The 14,645-nt window shown below is 39.3% G+C and overlaps 2 protein-coding genes and 1 long non-coding RNA gene across 5 annotated transcripts in view; 1 reads left to right on the forward strand and 2 right to left on the reverse strand.

Moving 5' to 3' along the window:
- Nucleotides 1-14,645, forward strand: part of LOC127430884 (uncharacterized) — a 134,127-nt gene that overhangs the window by 69,108 nt on the left and 50,374 nt on the right. The window lies entirely within an intron of this gene.
- On the reverse strand, nt 895-8,727 carry LOC127430873 (vitelline membrane outer layer protein 1-like). Of its 3 annotated transcripts, none has more exons than XM_051681004.1 (4): nt 8,476-8,721; nt 2,114-2,244; nt 1,862-1,975; nt 895-1,220 (listed from the first exon to the last, which is right to left on the reverse strand). In XM_051681004.1, the coding sequence occupies exons 1-4, from the start codon at nt 8,683-8,685 to the stop codon at nt 1,037-1,039; spliced, it is 639 nt and encodes a 212-aa protein (XP_051536964.1). In that variant the 5' UTR covers nt 8,686-8,721; the 3' UTR covers nt 895-1,036. The 3 variants fall into 3 exon arrangements, with proteins under 3 accessions (XP_051536964.1, XP_051536966.1, XP_051536965.1); XM_051681006.1 differs by lacking the exon at nt 8,476-8,721 and adding an exon at nt 2,467-2,826; XM_051681005.1 differs by lacking the exons at nt 895-1,220; nt 1,862-1,975; nt 2,114-2,244 and adding exons at nt 6,886-7,212; nt 7,871-7,984; nt 8,123-8,253 and having other exon boundaries at nt 8,476-8,727.
- On the reverse strand, nt 10,756-13,756 carry LOC127430876 (vitelline membrane outer layer protein 1-like). Its single transcript, XM_051681017.1, has 4 exons — nt 13,410-13,756; nt 13,125-13,261; nt 11,832-11,945; nt 10,756-11,063 (listed from the first exon to the last, which is right to left on the reverse strand). Exons 1-4 carry the CDS (start codon nt 13,617-13,619, stop codon nt 10,880-10,882), a joined length of 645 nt encoding a protein of 214 aa, XP_051536977.1. The 5' UTR covers nt 13,620-13,756; the 3' UTR covers nt 10,756-10,879.

Consider the following 14,645-nt stretch of genomic DNA (forward strand, 5'->3'; position numbering starts at 1 on the left):
ATGTGACTGAACTAAAGCAGTTCTGCAAAGAAGAGTGGGCCAAAATTCCCCCACAGCATTGTGAAAGACTGATCTCCAGATATCAGAAGCGTTTGGTCGCAGTTGTTGCTGCTAAAAGGTGTCACAACCAGCTATTAAGTTAAAAGGGGCAGTTAGTTTTTCACATGGGTGATATAGGTGTTGGATAACTTTTTTGCTTCAATAAAAAAAACTATGTGAAAACTGTATTTTGTGTTTACTCAGGTTGCCTTTGTTTTATGTTATGACTCGTTTGAAGATCTAAAACAATTAAGTATGAAAAATACACAAAATAGAAGAAATCAGGGAGGGGGCAAATACTTTCCCACAGAACTGTAATTATAACAGTGAGTCTTTCAAAAGCAGCTAAAAAACGCTCTAAAGAATTTAAAAGATATTTAACCCGATGATAAACTGGAACCTTAGCTCAGTTAAATGAAAGTGTGAAAATCTTTAAATGTTCAAATACTTTCTTCTGTGTCAGCTTAATATGCAGAGACAACTTTAAGTAGTGCTATAAAAACTGCAGTTTGTATGAGGGACCCAGGGCTGGATCTAGTGGGGTGCTGGGGTGGGCTTTGCCCCCCCAAATGATCCCTATGCCCCCCTATGTGCAAGTGAAGCACTTGGCGTTATGGTGCTAACCATAACCCTAAACAAATGCGCTGGAAACACACTCAAAACAACAACATCAAAAACACTGGCGTTACCAACCATTCCCCCCCTGCTCAATGCCCCTCCATCGTTTGTTATTGCCCCCCTAGATTTGGGCCTGGAGGGACCCATCCAGCCCAACATTACAACACAGACTCGCTCAACCAGTGGCGTGAGTTTGGGGCGGGACTACCTGTTTGTTTGAACAATGGAAGACAGAAGGTGTTTAAAAACAAATTTTATTTTTGCAAATCCATTCGGGTGGCACAGAAACTACACAATTTAACTTTAAATGAACTCAAATTAAATTTTCTGTATCTCAATGGTATTTTTCATAGATGTAATTTAACAATGGCAGCATTTTTTATTTGCAGCAGTACATCATCACATCATTGAGGGCCGTATCATCTCCGCTGTGCTGCGGCTCCTCAATGCTCGTCTGGATGCCACAGATTCCTTTTCCTGGACACGTGTTGCTCCAGTCGCCCCAGTCGCCCCACAACATTCCGCTCCCTTCCAGTACTTCCCCGTTTTCACTGCATGTGAATCTGGTGAAAATTCAGATAACAACAAGACTTGAACTACCCATTTACATTCACTGGGGTATGTAGTAACACAGGTAAAAACACTTTTGAAACACCATGAAATTTGACTAGATCACTTGATAATAGTGACAGGTAACCCTCATTTGGGGCCAAGCAATGAAGGTGTGCAATCAGTTAGGTCAGATCTTCAGACCAAGCCTCCCAAAAATGACGGAATCATGGATTTCTGATTTTCTTCCCCATTCCCAAATAAGACGACAAACCAAAAGTTTGCATCCATTTGAAGTTGGCCTTGTAAACAGTGGCACAAAAATGGGGTAAACAGCACATGCAACACAAAGTTGGGGCATTGTACGCTTGGAGAGCAATGCGCTAGGATGCCGGACATTCACAAATAAGGATGTCAAAGGTTATAAAAATGTTGAAATGGCCCCCATTGACTTCCATTGTAAGTGCCTCACTGTAACGCATATTTTAGGTTTCAAAGAAATGGAGGGGTAAGTCAAAATACATTTTTGTGGTAATCAATAATATACCACAAATGCTGTCAATTAAGCTTAACTTGTATTGAACCCAGAATATTCCTTTAATGAGAGAAGACGAGATTAGGATGAGATGACGAGCTTGTGCTTAACTGTACTGACCTGATGTTGTTTGCGGCTGTATCATCCCCGCCTCCTTGGGACGATTCTACTCTCAACTGAAAAGTTTTCAAGAATCCAGATGAGCACCATTTTATATTTGTCCATGTTCCCCAGCTGAAGAAAGACCATTTTCATTAAAAATTTCAGTTCAAACTTCTTGGAACAGGAGGCTGCTCCTCTCCTCATGTTTTAACTTGGTTATGCTTTAAGTCAAACCTCAATGACTCCAGTTTAAAAAAATGAAACCATTACCTTCCTACTTCTGACTGTACAGTTGAGTAGTGCTCACGACTATATGCTGAGTTTTTGGACGGGTCAGTGCAGTGAAGACGAATTCCATTGAGTGCGGTGTCATCTTGAAGTGGAAGCAGATTTCTTTCCACCTTCAGAAAAACATTACACACATGTAGTATACTTTAAGACAATGCTCTACTTTAGAACCACTAGCAATCTTGTAGAGTTTGCCGGAACCCAGTCCATAGTGACTTTTCACTGTCTTCTTGACCAACAATTGAATATGCCGTCTCTACATTTCATGGACCACCCTTACAGGGGTTTAAACCTACAAAATGATCTAGAACCACATGTTCCAATAAATTTGATACCTTAAGGCTAAACCCTGCGGCATATGTACCGGTTTGACATATTTCCTCCAGTCCCCATGTCCCCCATCTCATTCCGTTGGACACTTTCAGCACTGATATGTATGTCCTGTTGATGCTCCGCTCGAGATGTCTTGATGAAGACTGTATGCTGACATGGGGCCCCAAAATAACTAGCAGTGAAATCACGGTCATGGAAAGGAACCGATACATTGTTTCAGAATTACCCAATGTATTGTTAGCTTTTCCAAAAAAAAAAAAAGAAAGAAAGAAAAATGCTGCTCGTTGGAATAATCTTTTCCTGAAATCCAAAGCGGTTTTGACCCTGTCCGTTTCAGTCGGTCTGTTAGCAGACTCTGTGTTGGTTTACTCCTATTTATATCTGTTGTGCATTTCTGACTAGTCATAATTCAGTTAAGATATCTGCAATGCATTTCTGACTAGTCATTTGTTTCCATAAGATTGCAATGAAAACTATTTTCAGATACAGTGGATATAAAAAGTCTACACACCCCAGTTAAAACAGCAGGTTTTTGTGATGTAAAAAATTAAAGAAATCATATCAGAATATTTGCACCTTTAATGTAAAAATTACAACCTATGCAATGCCACTGAAAACCAAAGTGACATTTCAGAGAGAGAATTTTTTTTTTTTTAGAATAACCTAACTGCATAAGTGTGCACATCCCTGACCTAATACTTAGTTGAAGCACCCTTTGATTTTATTAGAGCTCTCAGTCTGTTTGGATAAGAGTCTATTAGTGTGGCACATCTTGACTTGGGAATATTTTCCCACTCTTCTTTGCAAAAACGTTCCAGATCTGTCAAATTGCGAGGACATCTCCTGTGTACGGCCCTCTTCAGGTCGCCTCACAGATTTTCTATAGGATTCAGGTCTGGGCTCTGGCTGGGCCATTCCAAAACATTCATCTTTTATTGCTGAAGCCATTCTTTTGTTGATTTGGATGTGTGCTTTGGATCATTGTCATGCTGAAAGGTGAAAGATCTCTTCATTTTCAGCTTTCTAGCAGACGCCAGAAGGTTATGTGCCAAAATTGACTAGTACTTGGAGCTATTCATGATTCCCTCCACCTTCACTAAAGCCCCAGTTCCAGCTGAAGAAAAGCAGCCCCAAAGCATGATGCTGCCACCACCATGCCTCACCGTGGGTATGGTGTTCTTTTGCTGATGTGCTGTGTTGTTTTTGTGCCAAACATACCTTTTACAATTTTGGGCAAAAAGTTCATTCTTGGTCTCATCAGACCACAACACGTTTGCACATGGTTTTGAGCGACTGGATATTGGTTTTTACCGGGCTTGGATGTTTTTTTTTTTTCGTCAGAAAAGGCTTGCGTCTTGCCACCCTGCCCCATAGCCCAGACAGATGAAGAATACGGGAGATAGTTGTCACATGAAGGGAGCAACCAGTACTTGCCAGAAAGAGCTGCAGCTCCTTTAATGTTGCTGTCGGCCTCTTGACAGCCTCCCTGACCAGTTTTCTCATTGTCTTCTCATCAATTTTGGAGGGACGTCCTGTTCTTGATAAAAAGTCACTGTTGTGCCATACTTTCTCCACTTGTTGATGACTGTCTTCACTGTGTTCCATGGTATATCTAATGCCTTGGAATTGTTTTTGTAGCCCTCACCTGAGCGATACCTTTCAACAATGAGACCCCGTTGATGCTTTGTAAGCTCTTTGTGGCCCATGGCTCTTGTAGTACCATACAGAAATATCCTACAAGAACAGCTGAGATTTATTTGGAGTTAATCAGAGTCACTTCAGGTGAAGACAGTTGTGTACTGCTACACATGAGCTTGATGACTGGTTGATTCTGAACACAGCCACATACGCAGTTATAAAAAGATGTGCACACTTATTCAGTTAATTTATTCTAATTTTGTTTTCTTCTTTCTCTGAAATGTGTCATTTTGGTTTTCAGTGGCATTGCATAGGTTGTAATTTTTACATTAAAGATACAAATAGTCTGATATGATTTATCTTTGTTTCATTTTTTTACATCACAAAAACCTGCTGTTTTAACAGGGGTGTGCAGACTTTTTATATCCACTGTAGTATGTGCGGAAATGTTACGCTTGAACGAACAAATGCACAAGAAGCTCAATTTATTCATTATTTTAATCAGTTCAGTAAATAAGGGCTTTTGTTTTTAATAACTGATTAATATTTCTGTCCTTAAAGATAATGTTTATTTCTAGATAGCAAAGTCCTGCTCTTGGAACATGAAACCATGAAATGCAACTTAACCAAGTAATAAAGTATTACAGTTGTGTTTATAGATTTAGCATCTGTGTCTTGTTGTACAATAAAATGAATATTTGTATGTACAGTACTTTGAAAAGGTATTTGCCCCATCCTGATTTCTTCTGTTTTTGTGTTTTTCATACTAAATTGTTTCAAAAATTCAAACAAAATGTAACATAAAACAAAGGCAATCTGAGTAAACACAAAATACAGTTTTGAAATGATAATGTTATTTATTGAAGCAAAAACGATATCCAACAGCAACTGGGCATGTGTAAAAAGTATTTGCCCCCTCAGTTAGTAAATCCCCAAATCTATGAAACTGCATTCATAATGGTGTTCAGCTGGACTAGACACACACAGACCTGATTACTGCCAGCACTATTCAATCAAATCAACATCTAAATAGAACATTTTCAGCAGCATGAAGTTGGCTAAAAGGTCTCACCCAGCAGTACACTATGCCAAGGTCAAAAGAAATTCCAGAAATTATCAGGAAAAATGTGATTGTAATACATCAGTCTGGGAAGGGTTACAAAGCTTTTTCAAAGGCTCTGGGACTCCAAAGAACCACCGTGAGAGCCATTATCTCCAAATGGAGAAAACTTGACACAGTAGTGAACCTTCCCAGAAGTGGCCGGCCTTCCAAAATTCCTCCAAGAGCACAGCGACGACTCATCCAGGAAGTCACAAAAAAAGCCAAGGACAACATCCAAGGAACTGCAGGCCTCTCTCGCATCAATAAAGGTCACTGTTCATGACTCCACTATCAGAAAGACACTGGCCAAAAATGCCATCCATGGAAGAGTGGTGAGGCGAAAACCACTGCTAACCCAGAAGAAGATTAAGGCTCATCTGGATTTTGCCAAAACACACCTTGATGATCCTCAAAACTTTTGGGAGAATGTTCTGTGGACTGATGAGTCGAAAGTGGAACTGTTTGGAAGACAGGAGTCCCGTTACATCTGGTCGTAAATCAAACACAGAATTCCACAAAAAGAACATCGTACCTACGGTCAAGCATGTTGGTGGGAGTGTGATGGTGTGGGGATGCTTTGCTGCTTCAGGGCGACTTGCAGTAATTGAGGGGAACATGAATTCTGCTTTCGACCAGAAAATCCTAAAGGAGAACGTCCGGTCATCAGTCCATGAGTTGAAGCTCAAGTGGTAAGCAAAAGGTTGTTGGTTCAATCCCCACAGCCACCACCATTGTGTCCTTGAGCAAGGCACTTAACTCCATGTTGCTACAGGGGGATTGTCCCTGTAATAAGGGCACTGTAAGTCGCTTTGGATAAAAGCATCTGCCAAATGCATAAATGTAAGTGTAACTGGATTATGCAGCAAGACAATGATCCAGAGCATAGGAGTATTTCCACCTCTGAATGGCTCAAAAGAGGCAAAATTAAAGTTTTGGAGTGGCCTAGTCAAAGTCCTGACTTGAACCCGATTGAGATGCTTGGCAGGACCTTAAACGGGCAGTTAATGCTCGAAAACTCTCTAATGTGACTGAACTAAAGCAGTTCTGCAAAGAAGAGTGGGCCAAAATTCCCCCACAGCGTTGTGAAAGACTGATCTCCAGATATCAGAAGCGTTTGGTCACAGTTGTTGCTGCTAAAAGGTGTCACAACCAGCTATTAAGTTAAAAGGGGCAGTTAGTTTTTCACATGGGTGATATAGGTGTTGGATAACTTTTTTGCTTCAATAAAAAAAATACATATATTTGAAAGCTGTATTTTGTGTTTACTCAGGTTGCCTTTGTTTTATTTTATAACTCATTTGAAGATCTAAAACAACTTACTATGAAAAAGACACAAAAACAGAAGAAATCAGGGAGGGGGCAAATACTATGCCCCCACAAATTATCCCTATACCCCCCCCCCATGTGCAAGTGAAGCACTTGGCGTTATGGCACCAACCATAACCCTAACCAAATATGTTGGAAACACACTCAAAACAACAACATCAAAAACACTGGTGTTACCAACCATTCCCCTCTGCTCAATGCCCCTTCATTGTTTGTTATTGCCTCCTAATGTTAGATTTCTAGATTTGGGCCTGGAAGGACCCATCCAGCCCAACATTACAACACAGGCTCGCTCAACCAATGGCGTGTGTTTGGAGCGGGACTACCTCTTTATTTGAACAATGGAACACAGAAGGTGTTTAAAAACAACTTTTATTTTTGCAAATCCATTCGGGTGGCACAGAAACTACACAATTTAACATTAAATGAACTCAAATTAAAATTTTCTGTATCTCAATGGTATTTTTCGTAGATGTAATTTAACAATGGCAGCATTTTTTATTTGCAGCAGTACATCATCACATCATTGAGGGCCGTATCATCTCCGCTGTGCTGTGGCTCCTCAATGCTCGTCTTGATGCCACAGATTCCTTTTCCTGGACACGTGTTGCTCCAGTCGCCCCAGTCGCCCCACGACATTCCGCTCCCTTCCAGTACTTCCCCGTTTTCACTGCATGTGAATCTGGTGAAAATTCAGATAACAACAAGACTTGAACTACCCATTTACATTCACTGGGGTATGTAGTAACACAGATAAAAACACTTTTGAAGCAAAAACACTCTTGAAACACCATGAAATTTGACTAGATCACTTGATAATAGTGACAGGTAACCCTCATTTGGGGCCAAGCAATGAAGGTGTGCAATCAGTTAGGTCAGATCTTCAGACCAAGCCTCCCAAAAATGACGGAATCATGGATTTCTGATTTTCTTCCCCATTCCCAAATAAGACGACAAACCAAAAGTTTGCATCCATTTGAAGTTGGCCTTGTAAACAGTGGCACAAAAATGGGGTAAACAGCACATGCAACACAAAGTTGGGGCATTGTACGCTTGGAGAGCAATGCGCTAGGATGCCGGACATTCACAAATAAGGATGTCAAAGGTTATAAAAATGTTGAAATGGCCCCCATTGACTTCCATTGTAAGTGCCTCACTGTAACGCATATTTTAGGTTTTAAAGAAATGGAGGGGTAAGTCAAAATACATTTTTGTGGTAATCAATAATATACCACAAATGCTGTCAATTAAGCTTAACTTGTATTGAACCCAGAATATTCCTTTAATGAGAGAAGACGAGATTAGGATGAGATGACGAGCTTGTGCTTAACTGTACTGACCTGATGTTGTTTGCGGCTGTATCATCCCCGCCTCCTTGGGACGATTCTACTCTCAACTGAAAAGTTTTCAAGAATCCAGATGAGCACCATTTTATATTTGTCCATGTTCCCCAGCTGAAGAAAGACCATTTTCATTAAAAATTTCAGTTCAAACTTCTTGGAACAGGAGGCTGCTCCTCTCCTCATGTTTTAACTTGGTTATGCTTTAAGTCAAACCTCAATGACTCCAGTTTAAAAAAATGAAACCATTACCTTCCTACTTCTGACTGTACAGTTGAGTAGTGCTCACGACTATATGCTGAGTTTTTGGACGGGTCAATGCAGTGAAGACGAATTCCATTGAGTGCGGTGTCATCTTGAAGTGGAAGCAGATTTCTTTCCACCTTCAGAAAAACATTACACACATGTAGTATACTTTAAGACAATGCTCTACTTTAGAACCACTAGCAATCTTGTAGAGTTTGCTGGAACCCAGTCCATAGTGACTTTTCACTGTCTTCTTGACCAACAATTGAATATGCCATCTCTACATTTCATGGACCACCCTTACAGGGGTTTAAACCTACAAAATGATCTAGAACCACATATTCCAATAAATTTGATACCTTAAGGCTAAACCCTGCAGCATATGTACCGGTTGGACACATTTCCTCCAGTCCCCATGTCCCCCATCTCATTCCGTTGGACACTTTCAGCACTGATATGTACATCCTGTTGATGCTCCGCTCGAGACGTCTTGATGAAGACTGTATGCTGACATGGGGCCCCAAAATAACTAGCAGTGAAATCACGGTCATGGAAAGGAACCGATACATTGTTTCAGAATTACCCAATGTATTGTTGTTACATTGGGTAATGCTGCTCATTGGAACAATCTTTTTCTGAAGTCCAAAGCGATTTTGACCCTTTCTGTTGTTTCAGTCTGTCTTTTAGTAGAACCTGTGTGTTGGATTATTAAATGAGTTCATTGAACTGAGTTTGACCGACTGACAATAAAACCAACCAATAGCCTGTGTAAGCACTAACAGACACACTGGTTCTGCCAAAGTCTTCTAAAGCAATCATTTTATTATTGAAAACATGTTTAGTCAGCTGGAAATGTTAAGTCAGGAAGAGAACATCTGACCGACATGAAATGTAATCAAACACAGTTTGCTTGATTTTATTTGCCATTTACAGGCTGATCTATATGACCTTCAGTCTCCTTGTGAGTGACCGACGTTATAGAAAACAAATGAGCAAAAATGTGTTCAGACTTTGTAATCACAAGGACAGATTGTTTTTTTTTTTTGTAACACTGATTTCAACCAGCAATTAAATCAATGCTGTGATACGTATAAAGGTACATGATTTCAACACAATGAACATCATCCTCCTGAGACCCGAACGTGACTGCCGTGTGCATTTTCCATTTCCCTTTTTGATCTGTAGCTAATAGCACCTAATAAACAAGCTGTGAAATTTGAAATAATACCAAACTACAGAAAGTCATATTTTTTCATCAAATAGTTTATATGTCCAGGAGTGTTGATTATTAATGCTTTTGAGATGTTATGGACATTACAACTGATTTTCCATAAAGCTGAATAAATAAGTAATGGCCAGCATCATCCAATCACTGTCAACCATGTTAAAATAAAATGATACATTATAAATTCTGAATCTATGTACTGATTATCATTGTCTCATGTCTGTCAAACATGTTGAGTGATCCAAACATCATCTGCAGCCTGAAACTGAACTTTTGATCAGATTTTAGGAGTGAATGCACTTAACTGCATAGAGAGCTATAGGATGCTCCCTTGCTCCCTATTTAGTGAATGACTTAACCTCCAGTGAGCTGTCTGTCTGCACTGGTCTCAGAACAGTTTGAAATGCACCATATTTTCATCCTAACTCCATAAAAAACCTCTGAAAGCAACATTCTCAATGTGATAACGCACAGTAAATATAGGATTTCTAAGGAACAAATGTGCTTAAGTACACATTAGTGTACATTGTGTTTAGCTGAGTGGGGTTTCGCGATCAATCGCTCAAATTTAAAAAATGGCATATCGGATGAAACTAGAGATGTTAATCTTTTGATACAAACAGGTTTAAATGTAAAAACTTAATGAGGTTTCTTAACAGATGTAGTTTGGTTGGTGTTTCTCCCAAAGAAAAACTTCGCTGTGATCAGCGCCATGTTGTTTTGTCACATGACTCCGTATGTCAAAAGTGTAACAGCACAGTCTCCTGAATTGAGATCAGTCAGTTTAAATAAAATTATGCATAGCTTGTAGCAAAGCCAAAATACAATGTTCATGCATGTGTATGTGGGGTTGCATGAGGTTAAAAAGTTCCCTTATTATATAGCCTTGAGGTAAAGTAAAAATGATTCATGCAGAATGCAAAAAGTGCCCATATACTGTAGCAAGAATAAAAGACAACAGATTTTTTACTTCAAGTATATCGGACAATGTCACAGTAAGCACCATCACTTCAACTTCACAAAAGAGTTCAACTTGTATCCTGACTTCTGAGTAACACCAAGAACATCACTGTAAATTTGTCATACTCATTTGTCTCAAAGGTTAAAGAGACTCGTTACACAATCCTGTGGGTGATTTACAGAAAAGATTTCAGTTTGAGATAGATCCTTGTAGCTTCTGCTCATCCTGTTTTGAAACACTTGAACATCTTTGTTTTCAATGTTTATTTCAAAGGCAGTTTGAACCCTGAAATTTCTGACCTGGTACTTTGAACATGGCATTTTATATCATATATCATATTCACACATGTTAAACAAATGTAAACCCTCTTATTTTTTTTCCCTGTGATTTTGCGACAACATTTCAGAATTTCAAATATTTCAAGAAACGAAGAAGAACTCGGCTTGACTAATATTGAATATGTATTGCTTATTTTATTGAATGATAAAAAGTAAATAGCACTTACAGAATCAGTAACTTTCTTAAACTGTCAACTCATCACAAAAGTAAACACATGTCCGTTTGTGGTCACAGGACTTTAATCACAACAGAACAAGTGCACGTCATTGAGAGCCGTGTCGTCTCCGACCCCCTGTGGCGCTTCTACCATCGTCTCGATGCCACAGATTCCTCTTCCTTGACACATCTCGCTCCAGTCGCCCCACTTGCCCCAGGACATTCCAGATCCCTGCAGCGTTTCTGCATTTCCACTGCAGTTAAACCTGGTGAAGATTCACATACATAGGACAATTCATAACGACTGTGTTCACGCTGCAGAATATAGTGTCAGTCCTGTTCGGAGTCTGAATGCAGTTCTGTTCTCACACACTTTATTTCGAGACTGACAACTCTATATCTTATAACCAAAGTCACTATATGATATTTTCAGCAGTCACAACAGAATCTTAAGTGTGAATTTGGCTATTATGTGTTGAATGAATGGAACTGCGGTATAATGTAGATTATGTACAAATATATACAGAAATCGGACATATGGCCGTATACACTGTAAAAAGTAATACGTGGTCTTTAAACTTTCAAGTGTACACAATACGCGTCGAACTACAGAAAGCTGCAAGGGGCAGTATTTAATCATAGTGCTGCTGAAAGCATGCAACTTCTGATCTTCGAGCGAATCAAAAGCAAAAGTTAGTGGGACCGTTTAGGTTTAGTTTCAGTAATATTTAAAGATTTACTATATAAATAACTTCTCACAGATGTAACTTTTTAATATATAAATTGTCTGTGGGACTTTAAATAAACACAATAAACAATAAACACATTGTTATTTAATTAGGACTGCAAATAGTATCTAACACTATGTGCACTTAGTACAAAGAAGATGCTTTTTGTTGCTATTTACACTGTAAACGCTTCTTACAGTTTGATATAGAACACCGTGATAACGGAGTCCATAAACAATCAATTAAAAACAGTAGACTTGTACTATTAGGAAAACTGGTTGCTGCAAAGCTAATTATGATCATCACCTGATATTGTTTGCCGCTGTGTCGTCCCAGCCCCCTTGATAGGGTTCAACTTTTAGCTGAAAAGATGTCAAAAATCCACCCGAACACCATTTAATATCTGTCCATTTACCCCAACTGAGGAAAACACACGCACGCACACACAATACGGAACATTAGTGGTACAATCAAGTATTTGTTAGTTAAAAAGCTGTCATTATTCTCAGTTTAAAGTGTCATGAAGCCGCCCTAGTTCATCACCAGTCGTTCACAATCATTAATTTCGACTTGTCCCTCCTTTTCTTTTTTTACATTTTTATCCCCTTTTCTCCCTAATGTTGGAATGCCCAATTCCCACTACTTAGTAGGTCCTCGTGGTGGCGCAGTTACTCACCTCAATCCGGGTGGTGGAGGACAAGTCTCAGTTGCCTCCGCTTCTGAAACCGTCAATCTGTGCATCTTATCACGTGACTCATTGTGCATGACACCGCGGAGACTCACAGCATGTGGAGGCTCATGCTACTCTCCACAATCCACACACAACTTACCACACGCCCCATTGAGAGCGAGAACCACTAATCACAACCACGAGGAGGTTACCCCATGTGACTCTACCCTCCCTAGCAACCGGGCCAATTTGGTTGCTTAGAAGACCTGGCTGGAGTCACTCAGCATGCCCTGGATTCGAACTCGCGACTCGGTGGTAGTCATCCCTCCTTTTCTTTAAAAAAAAAGCACAAATCTGTGTTACAGTGAGACACTTACAATGGAAGTCAATGGGGTCAATCTGTAAACGTTAAAATACTGTTTCAAAAGTATAGACTCGAGATGTAAACAATGTGTGTTAACATGATTTTAGTGTGATATAATCACTTACTAACTACATCTGTGTAAAGTTATAGCCAATTTTACAACTTCGTTGCCATGACGATGTTATGTCAACAAACCGTAAACCCTAAAATGACTGTAAAAAACAACACTTAAACAACTTTACAGCTCAAATAATACACACGTTTTAACAGAAGAATTAATGTAAGTGTTTTTATAAAATTATAAGCATTACATTTCTGCCTTCAAACCCTCCAAAAAATTGGCTCCATTGACTTCCATTGTAAGTGTCTCACTGGAACACAGATTTGTGCTTTTTTAAAGGCAAGGAGGGACGAGTCCAAATGTATTTTTGTGGCAATCAATATTATGCCACAAATGCTGTCGACTGAGCTTAACTTACATTAAACCCAGGATATTCAGTTAAAAGGCAGCTTACTATGTTTTGGAACAGATCCTCCGTAATACAGCACTTAATAAACTCTTTACCTTCCTGTGTCGGACTGAACGGTGGCATAGTCTTCATAAGGGCCTGATGAGCTTGTGGACGTGTCGATGCAGTGAAGACGAATTCCATTAAGCGCTGTATTATCACCAACAAGCAGAGATTCCCACAAACCTGCCACCTTAAAAAAAAAAAAAAACAGTATGTAAACAAACCCACCAAACAGGGGCTCAAACATGCAACCTTTTGAGTTACAAGCCAGGCCATTGACAGCTGAGTCACTCCATCACCATCCCACATTGCTGTGTTCCAGTAACAATTATACTCACTTTAAGACTAAACCCTGCGGCGTACATGTCGTTCGGACACATCTCCTTCAGACCCCACGACCCCCATCTCATCCCGTTATGGACCCTCAGAACCGACCCGAACGGTCTATTAATGCTGCGCTCGAACCGACCTGCTGTGGACTGCACGGTCACAAACAGCCCAAAAACAGCCAGCAGTGACATCAACATTTTAGAAAGAGAATTATCCATTGTTTCAGAACACCCGATGAGTTTTCCTGCAGCTCAGAACAGTTGTTTGTCTATCTGAAAGCTGAATGTGGGACATTGACCCCCACGAACAACTCTGATCCAAGTCCAACCTGATCAGTTTTGTTCACTAATATGTCCTTGAAATAAATGCACTCAGTTTATATTTGGATCAGCTGACTCATTGGATATAAGTTTACAGATATTATGATCCTCCCATTCTGGCCAGTCACCAGAAAATGATGCAAAATTCTTATTTTTATGGTCGCACTGGTTTTGAGTGTAATACTGAATTCAGACACTGAAGTTAATCAATGACTTGTGTGTAAACACAACAAGACAAACACTGATCTAGTCAAATACAGCTCACCCAACACAAAATGCCATGCATGTTTAACCCTTATAAAATGATATGATGGTACTAGATGTAATTTTATACCCCAGGAAACCAAGTAATTTCTACATTCTTAACTTTTTATGCATAATAACAAACAAACTATTGGAAGTTGATATTTGTTGGGTTAGTGTGAACAAGCCTTAACATTTTACTAAATGATAAATACCCCTAAAAACCAGGTATATATCCCAGTGGTGTACCTAGAAACAAAGAAAATTAAGTGACATGTACCATTGACAACCATTGCGTTCATTTCTTTTTAGCTCTCAATGCACGTTTAGCTACATGTTACGTTTTAATGACTTAACAAATAATGCCACTTTTATCAATGGATTGAGTAGGCCAGTAAATATATCCAAAGATCGGGCTTAAAATATAGTGATGCAATCTGAAATTCAGTCATGATACGATTAGATTATTTTGGAGTAATTCATCAGAATTTTACAAAATATGCCGAAGACACAAATATACTGTCAATGGAAAGAAACTACTACTCTGGAATATATTTATTAGCATATTTAATGCAAAAATATACCAGGTTGTACATTCAATGGCTCAAAAACTTAAAATAAAAATAAATAATAATAATAATAAATTGGATAAGTAATAAATGTGTGATGCATTGTGTTAAA

This window comes from Myxocyprinus asiaticus, chromosome 40 (assembly GCF_019703515.2).
Source record: "Myxocyprinus asiaticus isolate MX2 ecotype Aquarium Trade chromosome 40, UBuf_Myxa_2, whole genome shotgun sequence".
In the NCBI taxonomy this organism is placed as follows: Eukaryota; Metazoa; Chordata; class Actinopteri; order Cypriniformes; family Catostomidae; genus Myxocyprinus; species Myxocyprinus asiaticus.